We start from the raw sequence: 18,950 nt of genomic DNA on the forward strand, positions 1-18,950 counted from the left end.
TCAGCAACAAAATACAGGAGGGGAAATGCTGGGGGCATGAGATGTGATGGATGTAGTGATGACATCAGGCGACGGCATCTGGAGCAAAGGTCCTGACTTGGAGCATTGGCATGGAGGTGACCGCTGGAGGGGAGTCACCTAAGCTTTGATAAAAAGGGGAGGTGGGAAGGGGTGATGTCACACAGAATATGATACTATAACGTGTCACATTCATACTCTTCAGGCCATTACTGTCAGAGGGAGTTTTCTAAAATAATATGTGAACATCAATACACCTCTTAAAATCCACACACATACACCTTAGTCTGTTTATTGAGTTCAAAAGAGGCTTCAAATTAGCCTGGTCCCTGCCTGCCTCTTCAAGAAGGTATAGGTACTAAGATTAGAAAGCTGTAAAACAATGATTAGGCAGGGAGGTGGGAGAAAATTATGGTGTTATGTGAATTGAGGAGGTAAAATTATTTAGCAGAGTATGATGAATAGGGTCTATAAGATAAGAAACATGTACCCTGGATGTGACACTAAGAAGGCCTTTAATGCTTTCTGCAAGGCTAGTTTTAACAAACTTTAGGTATTTTTCTATAGAAAGTAGTAATATAAATAACATGGAGAAAACAGGTTCATGATGCTGCTGTCAGATGATAATACCAGCACCTAACACAGAGCAGGTTTTTAATAAATATTGTTTAAAAAGGGAGGGGGGCAATGGATTGTGGTGGACTATGGGTATTTTGGTGGTGGTATGGAGTGGTAACATACATCTGGAAAGGTGTGAACCTAGCCCCTTAAATCATGCATAGTGTTTTAAACCAATGTTACCTCAAGTAAAAAAAAAAAAAAAAAAATCCAAAAATAAATAAACAATTTAAAATATCAGACAAAAAAGTTTATTGTTGAACTGCACCATACAGCATACCAGGTACTATGTACCTGGAAAACATATTTTCAAAAGGGGGTGGGGTGGGGTAGGTGAAGTGGTAAAACAGTGTAAAAATATAAACTAGATAAGAAAATGAATGTACAATAGAAGAGGTAAATGCTCACTTTGGTGATTATTCTAAATTATTTATTTTCACATTAACATAGGAATTTCCATAAACCAAGAACTGAGCTAAGTGTTACACATTTTTTAATGGTTAACATGATTTGAAGAGTTTTTATTAAAAAATGTTCAAGAGCTATTCTTACCATAAATATAAAATATCTATTATTGTTTTTATTCACAATGAATTCATATCTAAACTTCCTGAAAAGCTGTATTATCATATTATCTAACATTGCAATAGGGGCCAGTAAGTACCCACAGCCACCCTCGAAAGCACTGGCTTACCAAAAAGTGACTGCCTCCCGCCCCACCTCTGCCCCTGCCATGTTTACAACAAAAAGGATAACATGTTTGGCAAAGCACTCATTTCATCAAGAAATGTAGGCATTCAGAGACAGATGGAAGCAATGCTATCAAGGAAAAGAGCATATTAAGACTTTTTCATTTTTACTAAAGGTCTTGACAATGAGAACTTGTCATGAAATTTTATTTGTTGTACAATAACCATCTACTTCCAAGTAGGGGAAATATGCCGTAATATAGTTTTCGTTCGGAAAATAATTCTGAATTCTATCTATAAAAATAATTGACTAAAATAGGAAACATCCTTGCAATGAAAGTGACTATGCAGCTTAAACAATTTCAGAAATATCTCTTGGAAGAAATGGGAATGTTCCCTCTTGCCAGATAAACTCTGAACAGTTAAAGTGAAGGTGTCATAAAGTAGATGAAGCCAGAAAGAGCAGCATGTAATGTGAGCTTCATTGTCAAACTGACAAGCACTTAATGGCAATAACTTATTATACATAAAGAAAACAGAATCTGCCCTTTAGCAGGAAATGACAGTACAAGACAATTCTTAAACAAGTTTCTTGCTGAAGTGTTGAATAGCTTTTCAGGGAACATAACACAAAATGGGTAGAGATAATTTATACATGTTAAAGGAGTCTTTTATATTACAGTATCCTCCTCAAGTAGAATCACCTGTATAAAACAAATTCTCTTACTCAAACACTTCTTTGCTACCATACTCAGCCACTAGTGGCATTTGGATGCAGGGGTTTAACTCGTGCTAATCTGGACAAGCCAAGGCGGAGACTGTGACTTGGGGACTTAACAGACACCCCTGCCAGTGGGCTGCTGCTGTTGCTGCTCCTTCCGGATACTCCTGAAAGAAAACATATCACCTGATGCTGGTCATGTTGGAAATTTCTTAACAAGGATCAATTTATAGAACAAAAGGAGCAAATAAAAAAAGTAGTTAAGCATTCATGTGCTATACGGGTTCTATGAAGTTATAAACTAGATCAAAAGAATGGAACGTTCTAAGGGCCCAAGCCAAGGTAATGACCCCAAAACTTTCCACTTTAACTTGTCAAAACAGGACACAGCAATGAATGTAAAGCCATAGAGAAATGCTCACAATAAAAGTAGAAAAAACAAATGCATTTTTTAAAATCCTTGAACTTTTACAAGCACTCCTTAATTCTATGAATCTCTATTTTTCTAATAGTAAATAACTTTAAACAGGACCAATACCGTTTTTATTTATTAAGTTTTATGTTACCCTTCGAACAAGGCAATGATTCTCACCAAGTATTAAATTCCTTAGTTTAGCACATATGTTCAGAGTTGATCACAACTGTGCCAGATGAACATCTGTGGGCACCTCTTTAAGGTGAAAATTCATAAACACTTTCATGTTTCCAGCCATCTGATATCCATCCTTTTTTTTTTTTTTTTAAATTTTAAAAGGGCAGGTTTATTAGGAAAAAGAGGAAGAAAAAAGATCCCACAGAAAGGCAAGAGAGCTGCTAATTTATCATTTTTAATTGCATGCATGTGTCCTATCTTAATCAAATTACAGCAAACCTGGGTTGTTTCTAGTTTCTCACCATTTTGCTATAAATGGTTATAAGAAATCTTCCCATTTTTTCTTCTTTTGAATTCATTAAGGAATAAATTTCCAAGATTAGTTCTTAGATCAAAGGATGGGCTTATTTTTATGGCTCTTGTCAAGCTGTCTTATAAAGGGATTATAAAATTACGGTAAGTAAATATGCCTGCTACTTCACAACCCAAAGTATACTAGATTATACAACTTTCCAGCTTAAGAGGTATAAAAATGCATCATTTTTAAATTTATATTAACTTAATTACTAGTGAGGCCACAATTCCTTTTATATTCATTTCTAGTTTTATTTCTTGGAGCATTAGCATGTTTATGTCCTTGGCTCATATTCCTACCAGGGTCTCAAATTTATATAAGACAGGTAACTAACTGGCAGCCTGAGAGGCAAATTCAACAATTACATATATTGTTCAGTGCATGTGGTGTTTTAAAAAAGTCAACTTTTATTTATTTATTTATTTTTAAATATTTTTTTTTTTTTAATAGATGCATGTTTTTGTTTTATTTATTTATTTGTTTGTTTGTTGTTTTTTGTTTATACATGCACTGGGTACAATCAGAAGCATGGGAGGGTGAGAGAATTCACCAGAGCCAGAGCAGGGAGCAGAGCAGGCAGAAGGACCGAAGTACACTGCTGAGGGGAGCAGCGGGCGGCAGGAGAGGTCTGCGCGCCATGTGGGACCCTCCTCCAGTGGCCGGGGAGCAGCCGGGGATCGAACCGGCACCGCAGAGGCCGCGGGCAGCTTCGCAACCCAGCGCTCAACCGCTGCGCCACTGGGGAGGCCCCTAAAAAAGTCAACTTTTAAAAACTAAGAGATTTCACATAAAAATCCGTATTTATGGCTTCTCTTGAACAATGGATAATGTTAAACAACTGCTTCCTTCCAAAGGGGATGAGCTCACCAGTTTAGCACAGTCCCCACTCAGTCAAGTTTCCTACATGGGCCCAATTCAGTCACTCACATTACTTGCCTTGCCTTTTCACACAATAAATCTATAAGCACTTTGTTCTTTACACTAATTCCTTATCCATCATTTTGATACTTCCTTTTAACCTACCTGATTATGCTACCTTTTATATTTCTACAGCCATATGTCACTTCCTTTAAATTTCTTTTGTTGGGGAATCACTATTCTCAGGAGAAATATACTAAGGACTATTCTTTAAATGACATGGCATCATTATTTCAGTAATTAACCAAGCAAAGGAACCCTTCTCTAAAAGAGTTTTGAATCCCCATTAAAATCTTGTAATTTGTAAACCAGAATAAGTCTAACAGTTACATACACCTGATATTTCAGATGATGAAATGAAGATTAAGAAAAATTAAGTAATCAAGCAGTCTCATCCCTAAATCTATACAGTTATCATTAGGGGAATGACCACTGTGCACCAATCAAGAAATGTCACTGGAAAAAACAGATGGAATGACTTAGAAAAGGAGAGGGGACAAATGAAGAAGACAAACCAGAGAGAGAGAGAGAGGATAAGGAGAGGTTCTCATACTAATTAAGGAACAAAAAAATGCATCCGTTTCACTGGAGCAAAGGGTTTATGTGGTTGGATGAGGGAAACTGGACTCATTAGGAAGCCACTAATAATTTGATTAAGAAGTGAACAGAGTCCAGATTAGGTTTTTAGTAATGTCAAGTAAGTGAAGCTCAAAGAATTCTTGATGGAGCAGTGAGAACTGGCATTAGAGCAAAAGAAAGAAAGAGGTCAAATTTCTAAGAGCTGGAGGTTGAGCTTGCTAGGGCATTTGTTAAATGCTTGACTTCTCACATATAAGTTCTGAGGCTTCAGTTAAACTGTGAAGATTAGCAAATCTTGAGTAAATAGATTTGTTAACAAAAATATCAGGAATCAAATGTTAATACTCTTTGACATGGTAATTTTACTGCTAGTAATTTGTTCCAAGAAAATAATCAGGGTCATTTTCACAGAATTCTAAAATAATGATGTTTGAGCTTATTGCAACTTTATAACAATGAAAAAGAGTAAGCAATCAGCAATATAAGGGAATGATAAATAAATGCAACAACTAAAAATCTTGGTTTTGAGGAATATGTGATATGGAGAAATGCTCTCATGGAAACTGAGAAACATTTAGAAGTAGGGAAAACAGTCTACTACGAGTAATTTTCTTAGCCCTGGCCCTTGGTAAGGAAATATACCATACCTGGTGGGACCCACTTGGGTCTCTTGCTTTCTGCTGAAGGACTGAGTATTTGCAATGGTTTCCTAGTGGCTTCTGAAGAAAGAGACATCATTTTTGGTGAGGGCTGACATTCTGGTTTGACGGCAGCTGGAGCAGAGTCTACCGAAGTCATGTATTTGAAAAATATACAAAGTTTGTCAAACAGGGAGAAAACGTGAAGCATGTATATGTAAAAATTACAAAGCTACATAGTCTTATAAAATTTGAAAAAAGGCAATTATAAATTTGAAAAGCTTTTATTAAGGAACAGATATTCATTGAGAAATTAAAAACTAGCCCTCTTATGAGCATATATATGCTAAGTATAGTGGTAAGCATATTGCATACACTACCTTTAACCCTGAGTACAACTGTGATAGAGATACTACTATCCCCACTCTCAGACAAGAAACAGAGAGGTTAAGTAACTTGCCTGCAGTTTAACAGCTGAGTTTAATAGCTAAAAGTCTCAGTGAGGATTAGAAACCAAGACTAGCTCCAAAGTCTATGCTTGTAACCATGGTACAATAGTGAGTAAAAATGAGAAGCAGGAGAGTGAGATATGTGAGATTAGAAAGTACCCCCGCTTCTGGTTTTATAAGACAGAGGTGGGTCACCAAAGAAAACAGATCGCCACTAGAAGCTGGAAAATGGGTTCTCTCCCATAGCCTCCACAAAGGAACCCCTGCCAAGAGCCTGACTTTTAGCTCAGTGGAAACCATTTTCAAACTTGTGCCCTTCAGAACTATAAAGTAATAAATGTGTTGTTTTAAGCCAACAAGTTTGTGGTAATTTGCTACAACAGCAATTGGAAACTAACACACAATTTTATATTGCAAACCCCCTGCATTTGAAATCTAATTTCTGGAAACAAGTTGAATTTGTCAATTTAAAAACACTAATCAAAATCTCACTAATTCAGAGTAGAGCAGAGGGAGGAATATGACTCAAAAGTTTTAGTAAATGTTCAGCATCATACTAGCTAAGGCAGAGCAGCTCCCACTAACAGAATCTAAGTAACGGCTATCTTAGTCTAAAAACAGTGTATCAAACAACGAAGACATGAAAATAAAGAAAGAAATAAAGAATAAAGAAAACAAATGCAGCTAATGGATGCTATATTTTACAATGATCTATCCAAAGCGGATAATCATAAATACCATAAGTCTATCATAGCAGAAGTTACACTTACAATAATCAATCATCTATTATGAACTCAAATTTTCTGTCCCACTTCTTTTATACAAATCCATGTAATCCATGTTTGAGTCGTCACAAATTCTGAGTTTTATTGTAAAAATGGTCTATAACTGAATGTTTTGATAATTTCAAAGAAGCAGTCTCAAGCATGTAGAGAAAGGTCCACAGATCACAGACTAAATCTAGTGTGAAAGCAAGAAATTAGTATTATGCAGACTACCCTGTTCCATTGTCTGGAGAAATTGTGGTTCAGAGGATAGTTTAGGCTCTGAATGAACAAATCTTTGTGGAAATTTTAGCCCCTCGTTTAAGTTAGTTATAAGGATTCCAACACATTCTTTATCCCCTCTGAGCCCAGCTTCTGCTGTAAAGGCTGGTGAGAAGAGCTACCTCCAAAGATGTCTGTCAGTGCTAACAGGAGGTAATCAGAGAAAGTGCTAGCCAGGGAGTGGCCCCACATGTTTGTCTGCGTTTCTCCCTTCCCACCCCGCCTGCCTTCTTACAAGTACTTTAACAGAAATGAACCCTGGCAAAATGTTCAGGAGGACGAGGTAAAAGATAAGAGCCAAATACATTTCCTTTATAAAATTAAGTGTTTTGGACTAAACTTACCCAAAGAACTAAATTTGGACTTGGTTTTCTTCTCTTTTCTTGCAACTGGGGATTTGCCCTTCACTTCTTTCTTTTTAATTTCTTTAACTTTACTTTTCCTTACAGTGAAATTTTCATCATCATCTTCACTTTCATCAAAATCAGAATCATCCTCAGACTCTTCACCTGAAGCAGAAAATTATATATTTCATCTTTGTTCTAAAAAGTGAGGTCGAACTTCATCTACGGCCTTTGCACCAGATTTTTGTGCTGTGCAAAGCAATGGTGTGGCTGAGAATATGGTTCCTGGGTTTGAATCCTGGTCCCTGTACGTACATGCTATGGGATCTCAGACAGGTCACTAACTTGTCTGTGCCTGAGTTTCCAAAGTACAAAGTGGACATTCCCATAAACCCTACATCATAGAGTTGTTGTGCGGATTAAGTGAATTAACACAGGTAAAGTATTTAGAATAACAACTAACATATAGTCAGCAAAACAGAATTGTTTTCTATTCCTATCATCATTACAATTTCCTATTAGTGTCTCTACTTCTGATTTTACCAGTTTAACTCAGTAACTTCTGGAAAGAATGGTAAGGAACAACAGTAGCTATTTTTTTCAAAATGATGACCTTGATGGTAATAGTAACACAATACCTTCCTTTAATCACAAATACGTCATTCAGCATTCTAGAATAAAAACCCTTGGGAACTAAGAAGAGACTAATTACACCTCAACAATCCTAACTGATAAGCCTCTAGAGGATTTCATTTGCGACACACCTCTACCTTATCACAAACTCCTTTTTGTACTGCATGGGACAAATATAAGCCAGGAATGGACTGAGGAATGTAGCTGCAGTTGCTCCAGAAAAAAAACATCAGCATACCCAACAGTTAAACAATGATGCTTTTATTTTTCTGCATGGAGGACAGGATTAGAAAATCATGTTTTATAAAGAGTAAATCCCAAAAGGGCCTCCCTGGTGGTGCGAGAGGTTAAGCACTGCGCTGTGAAGCAATTAGCAGCTTCTGCAGCACAGAGTTCGATCCCTGGGCGGCCAGGGAGCCACCCACATGGCGCAGCAGACTTCACCTGACTTGCCCGCTCCCCGCCTCGGCAGTGTATTTCAGTTAGTCCGCCTGTTCTGTTCCCCACTGTCTCTGGTGAATCATCTCACCCCCCGCATCTCTGGAGTGTACCCCAGCTCTTGTATGCACAAAAAAAAAAATCTAAAAAAAAAGAGTACACCCCAAAAAAGTATAAATAAGGATTAGTCCTACTTTAATAAAAAGATGTTTTATATTTTTTACATTATAAATGCAGAAAACATAGACCATACAGAGGTTTCAAGAAGAAAATCCACTCCCTAATCTCACTACTCAGAGATAACCATTGTTATACCACTGATATAACACCTTCCAATCTATAAAAAATGATATATTTTAAATAAAAAGTAAAAATACATATGAAAATTTTCAAACATAAACAACAGTAGACAATAAACTATAACCACACTCAACAACTACCAATAGTTTGCTATAGATAGATAGATAGACAGATGGTTTTTTTTTTTTTTGGTATGGTACAACTGAGGTGCTATCTGAACCTGATTTGTATTTCTCTAATGATTAATGATAATGACCATTTGTGTGTCATCTATGGAAAAATGTCTATTCAGGTCCTTAACTATTTATTTTTATGGGGGGAGATTTTAAAGTCACCATCCAAATCATGATTTCCACAAAGCCTTTGTTTTATAAAATGACTTAAAAGAGATCATCTGTGGTTGGAATATAAAAGTCTCCTTTTCAAATATCTATTATACCTCTAGAAATATAACCCATAGCTTATATATGGCGATATATATATATATATATATCCCAACAAACAGCAAGTAATTTCATTCCCACAAGCATAGCAAACATTTTAATTCCTTATTAAAGATTAAAAAATTAATCTCATTGGCATGCAAAATACTTTAGAATTCTTATTGATTTTTTTTGACAAGCATGCATCCAGACAGTGTGCAGGTGCTACAATTATTAGCCCTGAACAAGACACTTAAACTGCCAAGACTTATTTTGATGATATTGGGTTCTTTGTATGAAGTAACCTTAAATTGGGATACACGTTCCACTATGTTTCCTCAAGGTAGTACCACTCACTGGCTCCTGCTTTTTTGGAGTTGTGCTCACATCATTGTTTCTCAAAGTAATATCCATAGACTGCCTGCCTTGCAATCACCTGGGTCAGGGATAGGGGGGCAGGTATTGGTTAACAATGCAGATTTCTGGGCCCTACCCTGTCTTCCTTTTCTTCATAGCTCTTCTATCATGGCACTTGACACATTAGGTGTTTAGTTGGTTGTTGTCACTCTCCCCTCACTAGAAGTCAAGGTCCACCAGGGTGGGAGCTCTGTTTGTTTTGTTCAAGGCTGCGTCCCTAGTGTAGTGCATATACTAGGAACTTAGATGTTTGTTGAGTAAATGTTGATTAAAAATTTGTCATTATTTGTAGGCAGCATATTAATTAGTGCATAATTTGGCATAAATTTATGGATTATTTTCATTGTTTAATTAATACAGCTTTATGCTGTTTAAGGCTGCTGTGCTTTCCATTTGCCCTTATTTCTGAACAAATCTGAAAACAACTTTCACAGTAAAATATAGGTTTTGTACCTCAAACTAGTTTATGAATTTCTACAACTTAAAGACAAAAGTCTGTACTTTTTAGAATGGGTCTGAGACTGTCCTTGCTTTAGTGCCAGCCAATCTGCCTATTTAGCCTCTTCTCCAACATTCTTCCCTGCAAGCCTGCATTTGCCTACTGCATTACTAATGACTTTCTACCAGGCAGAAATGCCATTTTACTTCTTTAGTTCGCCTATATACTACTCATTTTTCAAGGCATGGCTTACAGGTCACCTTCAGATAAAGCTTTCTCCAAACAGCTGAATGCCAGGGCTGCGCGTAACTGTCCTGTGTGTTCCTCCAGCTTGCATCTACCAAATATTGAGCACAGTGCTCTGCATACATTTTTACTGAATTGCCATAGGATTCATTTTGAGGTAGAAAAAACTTACCAGCTACAAAGTCTGGTTCAGAGTCATCAGCACTATCACCATCACTGCCTTCCAGAAGAATCTTCCTCTGTTGTGCTGCAGCTTTAGATGCTGCTTTTCTTTTCCCTTGGACGCCATGAGAATCATCTTCCTCAGTAATCTTATCTAAATCTTCAGGAGAGGTATAAAAATCAATGGAAAAATTTGTGATAGGTAATATTTAAAAAATTACAGAGAACACTTCTATGAAACCTACTGCTTCCTGTTGTTGTCTGTCTTATTTGTCCAGCTTCAATGCTTCCCTGCTTCTAGTAACACACCACATAGCTTATAAATCTGGATCAATTATAATATATCAGTCTCCTGGAACAGGGTCTGGTTTAAAGATAAGTCCAAGATCCAAATTGAGAGAACATTTCCCCAAGAATTTCTTTCCTCTAGAATTTTCCACAAGAAACTGGAGCTGGACTATTTACAATAGCTAAGCTTTGGAAACAACCCAAATGCCCAAAAATAGATGACTAGATCAAGAAGATGTTGTACATATACACCATGGAATATTACTCAGCATTCAAAAAAGATAAATACATGCAATTTGCAGCAACATGGATGGAGCTGGAAGGGATCAAGCTCAGCGAAATAAGCCAGAAAGAAAAAGAAGAATACCTGATGGTCTCACTCATAGCAGGAATATAGAAAACTTAAATAAGGGACCAGGAAAAAGAATAACTATAAGAAAGAAAATATCAAAATCAACAAACAACTATGAACCAGAGATACTCTATGGGGGGTGGGGGGTGGGGAAAGGAGGGATTGGGGTCAAAATAAGGGGGCTGTAATTGTATGGGGAATATAAAAATAAAATTTAAATAATAATAATAATAAAAAGAAACTGGAGCTGGGAAAATACAGCCTCTTTCTTTAGTGGTCAAATGTCAACTACAAACCATGGTAGCCATGATGGTCTACCAGGGAAGAAACTGGGTCTGCAGTAAGAGAGAAGAAAACTAAAACATAAAGAAACAAAGGAAAAGAGGTGAAAAGAATCTTGACAAATTTAAAGAAGATCTTGGTTCTAGCTATGGTTCTGGAGTTGAAATAAAGATTAGAAAAACAACACTGGTGATACCGTGGTGGGAGAACCAAATACTGTATAAAGGAGAAACCAAATACTGTATAAAAATGAACTATGTAAGAAAATAAGTAAAAAGGAAAAAATTGTTGATGGAAAAAATACACATGATTAATATTAAAAACTTACCTAAATAATCACTGGCTACACTACAATTAGAGATATGGGGAGACTTATTCTTATTCTTTGTTTCTGCTTCATTATTGACTTGTTTTTCAATGCCTACATATAAGGAAGAAAAGTAGATTTAGATGCACCTTAATCAAGCAATGCCTAGAAATAGATTACTACTAATGATTTCTGCCTCTCCAGACTATCACTATTGCCCTCTGCTGTACAGTTGCCAGAAATATAAAGGAGAAAATCCCCACAGAGAAATCTAGTGTGTCATAAATTTCTTAAGTCTTCTGAACGTGCTTACCAAATTATTATCTGTAACATTTATAAATAGTAAAAACTACCATCATTAGGTGATGTTGAACTATATGAGTTTGAAGAGAAAGGAGATGGATAATTAGGATATATAAATTCATTTGAGCAAGACATTCAATTTTCACTGTATACAAAGGTATAATTCAGACATTCAGACTGATCTTCCATGTTCTCAAGTTGACTTTGGTTGTTAAGCAGAGTTGTATGTGTGTATATATGACATTTATGCAGCTAAATAAAATACTGAATTCAGCTGTACCCTGTGCAAATTATTCCATTTATAGCCCAAACGATTAAAACTCTACTTTCCTGTAAAGGGTCAGCCAAAGAAATAAGAAAATACAAAGAAAATGAAGTTACTTTCATCTTGAGACTTTTCCACATCAGTGGTGACTACTGGAAGTTCCTTCACTGACAAAGCCAGTGCGACTTCTAAGTCTCTCTGGTACAGCTTGTCATCTAAAGCCAACCTAAAGAAGACACACAAATTATATAATGACTATTTAAATATATCAATCTCAACTAAACAACAAAATTTGAGGTTTTCAGAATACTATTTAGGAGTTACCAACCTTATAAAAATGTTTTTAGAATAATAATCAGAATCAGAATCAATCTTTAATGTTAACACTCTACAACACTACAAAGTCATTTTACCTCTAGTATAACAGACAAGAAGCAGAAGCATGTGCTGCGGCACCTACTATTTCCTGTCATTGTAATGTCTCTCCTTACTACTAGCTCCATCCAGGTAGGAAGTACCCGCTTAACCAAGAATATAAAGACTTGGCTGCGACATCAGTTCACTTAGAAATCTTCTTTGACCTCACCCATACCTCCTTAAACTGCTATTATAGCTCTTATATTAAATTTAAATTATTTTGTTTTATATGTGTTCTCCACAATCTAGACTCTAACAGATATTTCATCAAGTACTTAAGCTACTTAAGCACTGCACTAGGTAGGAAACTGAAAGTGCCCTCAAGGATACTGCAATTAATGAGGAGGGTAGAGAAATAAGACATATTAATAATTATCCCAGCTAAGCAGATTATCATGTCTCCTCTTCATGGTGGCCAAAAATGCACATAGACTATTTACCAAGTTACATAATACATAGGGTCAAAAAAACAAGTATCTAAAAATTTTAAAAGATTTAAATCATACAGTATTATAATGTATACTCATAACATTAAATGATAATTAAAAATGAGAAGTTGCCTGTATTTCAAAATTGAACTTTTTAACAACCTTTCAACAAAATTGAAACTTTTAACAACCCATGGATCAAAGAAGATCACAAGAGCAATTAGAAAATATTGTAATATAGGTAAAACCTGTAAACAACCCAAATGCCCCAAAATAGATGACTGGATCAAGAAGATGTGATATATATACACAATGGAATATTATTCAGCAATCAAAAAGATAAACTCATACCATTTGCAGCATTGTGGATGGAGCTATGCTCAGTGAAAGGAGGAAGGAAAAAGAAAAATATCAGATGGTTTTCCTTATAGCAGGAATATAGGGGAACTAAGTAAGACATCAGTGTAAAAAAATAATAACAGTTCAAAATACAACAAAGCAAAAACACAATTATAAATCAGAAATGTACCGCAGGGGAGGAGGCAGGAGAGAGATCAGAGGGAGGGAGGTAGGAGCATAGGGAACTGAGGTGATGGTGCACGGGTGCACTGGTAAAGGAAACTCTATGGGGACTATACCTGAGGGGATGGGAGGAAGCAAATATTGCTTAAAAATGAACAATGATGTAAAAAAAATTTAAAAATTAATTTAAAAAAACAAAATAGCAAAAAATAACACAAAAAAGAGAAAATATTGTAAATTGAACGATGAGGAAAAAACATCTATCAAAATTTATGGAAGGCAAACTAATGCTTAGAGAGAAATGCATAACTTCAAATGATTATGAGAAAATAATAAAGAAATTAAATCACTGTAGAAGTCTCCAGGAAAAGGACCTAGGAAAAGAAAAACAAAGTTGGGCCTCCCCGGTGGCGCAGGCGGTTGAGTGCAGCTCTGAGAAGCTGTCCACAGCCTCTGCAGAGCCAGTTCGATCCCAGCTGGCTGGTGAGGGTCCCACATGGCGTGGCAGACCTCTCTTGTCGCACTCGCTGTTCCCCTCAGCAGTGTATTTCGTCAGTTTGCCTGTTCTGTTCCCTGCTCTGTCTCTGGTGAATCCTCTCACCCTCCCGCACATCTGGCCTGTACCCTTGTTCTTGTGTAAATAAATAAATATATCTTTAAAAAAAAAAAAAAGTGAATCCACTTGGACTAAAAGGAAATAATGTAAAGTAATAATGATAAGAGCAGGAACTGGTAAACTAGAGTAAACACAAATAAGATAGAAAATTAATAAAATCACAAGCATGTTAATTAAAAATATAAATGTGTGGGGCCTCCCTGGTGGCGCAGGCAGTTGAACACAGTGCTATGAAGCTGTCCGCAGCCTCTGCAGTGCCAGTTCGGTCCCCGCCGGCCTCAGAGCAACCCACATGGCGCAGCAGACCTCTCCTGTCTCACCTGCTGCTCCCCTCAGGAGTGTATTTCGTCAATCTGACTGTTCTGTTCCCCGCTCTGTATCTGGTGAATTCTCTCACCCTCCCGCGCATCTGGCCTGTACCCCAGCTCTTGTATAAATAAAAAAATAAATAAATAAATCTTAGGAAAAAAAAGATAAATGTGATAAAACTAGTTAAAATGAGTCAGAAAAAATACAAATTAATATCAAGAAAATTGCATAACTATTGAAATCATCTAATATCTATTTACTGTACATCTTACCTCTCACCTTTTTTTAGGGGTTTTCTCTTGTACTGGGATGTCTTCTTTCTGGAGAGTCTTCAATTTAGGTTTTGGTTTTTCTAGTTTTAACTCCTCTGATGTTGTTCGTGATTTCTTATTTGAAGGTATAGTTGCAGAAACAAAATCATCTAGTTATGTGTGAATTAAAAACAAAAGAATATATGAAAAGTTTCCCCTAAGGTAGTTAAAATAGATAAAATTTTTCTTTTTTATGTTAGTACTACTAACTATAGTCCCCATGCTGTAGATTATATTCCCATTGCTTTTTTATTGTAGAACTAGAATTTTGTATTTTTTACCCCATTTACCCATTTTGCCCACCTCCCACCTCTCACACCCACAAATCTGTTCTCTGTATCTATGCGTTTGGCATTTTTTGTTTGATTGTGTTAGATCCCATATGTAAGTTACATGATACAATGTATTTGTCTTTCTCTGTCCAGTTTACTTTGCATATATTCACCACATTTTCTTTAACTCTTCATCCATCAATAGATACTTAGATTGCTTCCTTATCTTGGCTAGTGTAAATAACGTTGTAGTGATGGTGGGGGTACAGATATCTTTCATTTTCTTTGGATAAATATTCAAATGTGACATTACAACATTATATAGTAATTCTATTTTCAATTTTTGTATGTATCCCCAGACTGTTTTCCATAATGCTACACCAATTTACATTCCCAGCAACAGTGCACAGAGGTTTCCTTTCTGCCACATCCTTGACAACACATATTATCTCTTGTCTTTCTGATAATAGCCATTCTATCAGGTGTGAAGTAATAGCTCATTGTGGTTTTGATTTGCATTTCCCTAATGATTAATGACATTGAGCATCTTCTCATGTACCAGCGTAGTGGCTACTTGGTAGTTGGCTATCTACATGTCTCCTTTGGAAAAATATCTATTCAAGTCTCCTGCTCAAGGATTGCTTTGATTGTATAATTAATGGGGATTTCACATTATATTCTGTAATATAATTGTGCCTCAAAAGACAGTGTATTACTTCTTAGAGGAAGGGAGTAGAGACGAACTCCACTTTGAGAAACATGGACCTATAGCAATTCAGACCTAAAGATTAATTTCACCTAGCCTTGTTCATTTATCACTTACCTGCATGATTCCTGTCAGTGTAATTCTAGCATAATTATTCCAAATGCTTAGAAAATTAGTTTTCTGGACCTATCTTACATGTAATTGCATACTATAATCAACATTTGAGATCTATACATATATAACTGTTTAACTCATACATTTAACTTGTGTGTGTATCTCAAGTATTGAATATATATATATACATTTATGTATATGTATATTTGAATTATATTCCTGAGGACATTTCTAAATCTTTAAAGCAAAAATAAGAAACTCTACTTACCATCACTGTCAGAGGCTTCAAACTGTGAATAATTGACTGGTTTCTTATGCCTATGAACAAGAAAAAAAAATTTTCATTTATACATATGTCAATTTTTATCTCTGTTCCTTAAGGTCATTAATATTCTCGAGTAAATGAAAATTGTTTGAATTCCCTGAAGAATACATAAATCTAAAACATGATTTGATTTTATAGGAGGGATTTAGCATTTGCTGAAAGTTATTTTAACTATATTTGATATGTCCAATTAAAAAAATGAATTAAGATAATTCACAAAGAATTAGGCATTTATCAGTTCCCATTGTATTTTGTTTTGCTTTATATGTGATATGTTTTCTTTATGTTAGAATATAAACTTGACACTGAAATCCATGTTCTTTCATCTTCCCACAATACTAAATAATGGACACTTAGAAAATGGAGAGTGAATTTGCCACTTGAAACAAATCTTTATACTACTTTAGAGGTGTACTAGAAGTGCTATTAAAAAGATAATTTCCTTCCTCCCCTCTTACGCACTATATGAAACATTATTCAAGTTTTTGTTTCTATCTTCTGCCAAATACCCAAGTATGAATAACCTAGTTTGTCAGTAAATTGTTCTTTAAGTAAAAATGGCATGAAAGGAAAGCTAGTTCTGCTCACAACTCAATGTCATAGTGTTTTTCTTTAAGACAACCATCATAGAAGGCTTTTCTGCATACTTCCTCACAGAGGATGTGAAAAAGAAGTCTACTGTTGTTACTCTCTCACTCTCTGGAGTTGAAGTACTTGAGAGCAGAGTAAAATACGAAAACTGTTTTTGGAAAATCTGAGATTGAATAACAGTAAAATAAAATTTAAAAACCTACTTAACAGTTGAGCTAGAATGAATATGATTCTTATTGCTTCATCAAGTATATTCTTAAGTGAAACCAATGTTTCTTTTGTTTAAACTCAGTGTGTAGCAGTAAAGAATACCATGGATACTAATACAGTTTAGTGTCACTGCCTTGATTCCTGCTAAGATGTCCACAGTTTTACCACCATTACAGAGCAAATGACAGAACAGTGAGAGGGAAAAAAAAAAAAAAAAAAAAGCAAATAATGTGTCAGTATAGTCATGAAAATAGTTTTGACCTCAAAAACCTCCCAAAAGGGTCTGAGGCACTACTAGGGCCTACAACCACACTTCGACAACTTATATATGGAATATAGAGAAACCAAACAAAGGGTCAAAGAAAAAATTTAAAATTTACTGTTCCAAACAAAGTGACTATGTCTTCTCTCCTTGGATGTTTAAAAATTCTTTTCAAACCTAACTTGTTTGAAATGGGATGCTGCATCTCCCACACCTCCTGAACTTGTTCCTTTTCCTGGTCTTTCCCATCACAGTTAATACAAAAATCATGCATTTGGTAGTTCAGGTTAAAACTATTATGAAGTCAACCATCCTTCCTTATTTTCCACCCTCTTACCTCCACAACTACTTCATAGCAAGTAGTTGTGTGCCAGCAAATTCATCTGCTCCATCCATGTCCAATGATAATAACCTACTCAAGCCACCACCCAGTAATATAACAGCCTCCTAACTGGCTAAACCTACTCCCATTCTGGTCACCCCACCGTCCATTCATTCTCAACCAGCAGCCAGTAAACTTTATAAAATCCAAATCAGATTTCCCTCCCTTGTTTAAAACTCTCCATTGCCTTCCCATTGTACTTAGAATAAAATTCAAGCTATTTTCTCAAACCCTTCTATGACATTCCATTGCTCTCAAGACAAAATTTAAACTTCTCAACCCAGTTTACAATGACCCTGTTTCTCTCTCCAGGCTCTTCTTAGAGCAGCTGCACCCTTCCTTCCCAACATGCAAACTCACAAACTTTATTTTCCAGCCATACTCAACTTCTTTCAACACTAAATCCCTCTTTCTGCTCTTTTCTTGCCTAGAGCACTGTTACAGTCTCTTCTTTCCTTAGTCTATCTGCTCTTCCCCCTGCCTATTTCTCTGACCTAATGCCCTACAGTTCTCCCAACTTCATGCTGATACCTAGAGTTTTGGTGATTTTCTATCCTTCAAAGACACTTAGCTCTTGTTCCCTCCACCTGGATTGACCCATATTTTCACTGGCTTGTCCCTTTTTGTCATTCATGTCTTAGCTGGTGTGTAATTCAGAGAGGCAATTCCTAACTACTCTATTTAAAGTTGAGTTTTCTTTTTTCTCACTCTATACGTCATTGCCATGTGTTAGACCCCTAACTCCACCTCTTCATTAGAAGCTAACCTCCTGTAACCTAGTACAGCACAGAAGTAAATATATTCAATAGCTTTACTGAACCAACGGCTGACCCTAGGTCTCCCTGGCATTCAATTTTGTTAGGTAGGGGAATCTTTCGAATCATCTAATGGAAAGTATAGAGAATCTAGAGTCAGGCGACTTAGGTTTGAGTACCCTTGTCACCAGTTGTGTTACTCAGATGAACTGGCTTTTATGAATTGGAGCTTAAAAAGACAAAACAGGAAGATCTACACTTTCATACATCAAAGATTTGGGGTGACAGACAAACGAAGTAACAGCTAAGAAGGGGCTAGTGAAATATAAAGCGCTATTCTAAAGTTAACACATGGACTAGTTTAAATGGGGCCATCGCTACGAAGGGAAGCAAGGGGATGGGAAAAGTTGGAAGGATGTTTCAGAGGACTGGGTGGCTCTCGCTGGAGACTCAAGGGTTTGCCAGTAAACAGGAGATCCCTCGCCACCATCGGTACCTTCCGTCCTACTCGGCTTCCTGCCCTCGATCGTGGCTAGGAGAAGTTGTCTTCAGCATCTTCCTCTTTCTCTCCATCCCCGCCGATGTCATCCCCTACTCACCTCACAGGCCGCACCATGGTCCCATTCAAGGATGGAAACTCGCAGCTTTCAAGTTCTTGTTGGCAGAAGTGGCCGTTTCTATTCCCGCCCAAAACCAGATCTCGGCGCTCCCCGCCCCCTGCCACCAGCCTTCCAATCGCTACCAACCACCATTGTAGCTGCGCGTGCGCTCTAGGAAGAGCGGGGTGTGTTTACGACCTTTCCGAGGCGCCGCCCTTCCGCATCCGGTCCACCAGGGCTGAGTTTGTGCTCTGCCGCCGCACTTTCGTCACGACACTGGCTTCTGCTTGGTCTCTGAAATACATAATAT

At 36.7% G+C, this 18,950-nt stretch overlaps 2 protein-coding genes across 2 annotated transcripts in view; one reads left to right on the plus strand and one right to left on the minus strand.

Annotated features, from left to right (window-relative positions):
- Window positions 1–18,950, plus strand: part of CUNH12orf4 (chromosome unknown C12orf4 homolog) — a 52,183-nt gene that overhangs the window by 704 nt on the left and 32,529 nt on the right. The window lies entirely within an intron of this gene.
- RAD51AP1 (RAD51 associated protein 1) lies at window positions 878–18,832 on the minus strand. Its single transcript, XM_037514520.2, has 9 exons — window positions 18,641–18,832; window positions 15,785–15,834; window positions 14,393–14,534; window positions 11,938–12,047; window positions 11,275–11,367; window positions 10,035–10,184; window positions 6,968–7,132; window positions 5,138–5,275; window positions 878–2,213 (listed from the first exon to the last, which is right to left on the minus strand). The coding sequence occupies exons 1-9, from the start codon at window positions 18,655–18,657 to the stop codon at window positions 2,077–2,079; spliced, it is 1,002 nt and encodes a 333-aa protein (XP_037370417.1). The 5' UTR covers window positions 18,658–18,832; the 3' UTR covers window positions 878–2,076.

This window comes from Talpa occidentalis, unplaced genomic scaffold, assembly GCF_014898055.3.
Source record: "Talpa occidentalis isolate TD23 unplaced genomic scaffold, MPIMG_talOcc4v2.1 talOcc4.16, whole genome shotgun sequence".
Taxonomy (NCBI): domain Eukaryota; kingdom Metazoa; phylum Chordata; class Mammalia; order Eulipotyphla; family Talpidae; genus Talpa; species Talpa occidentalis.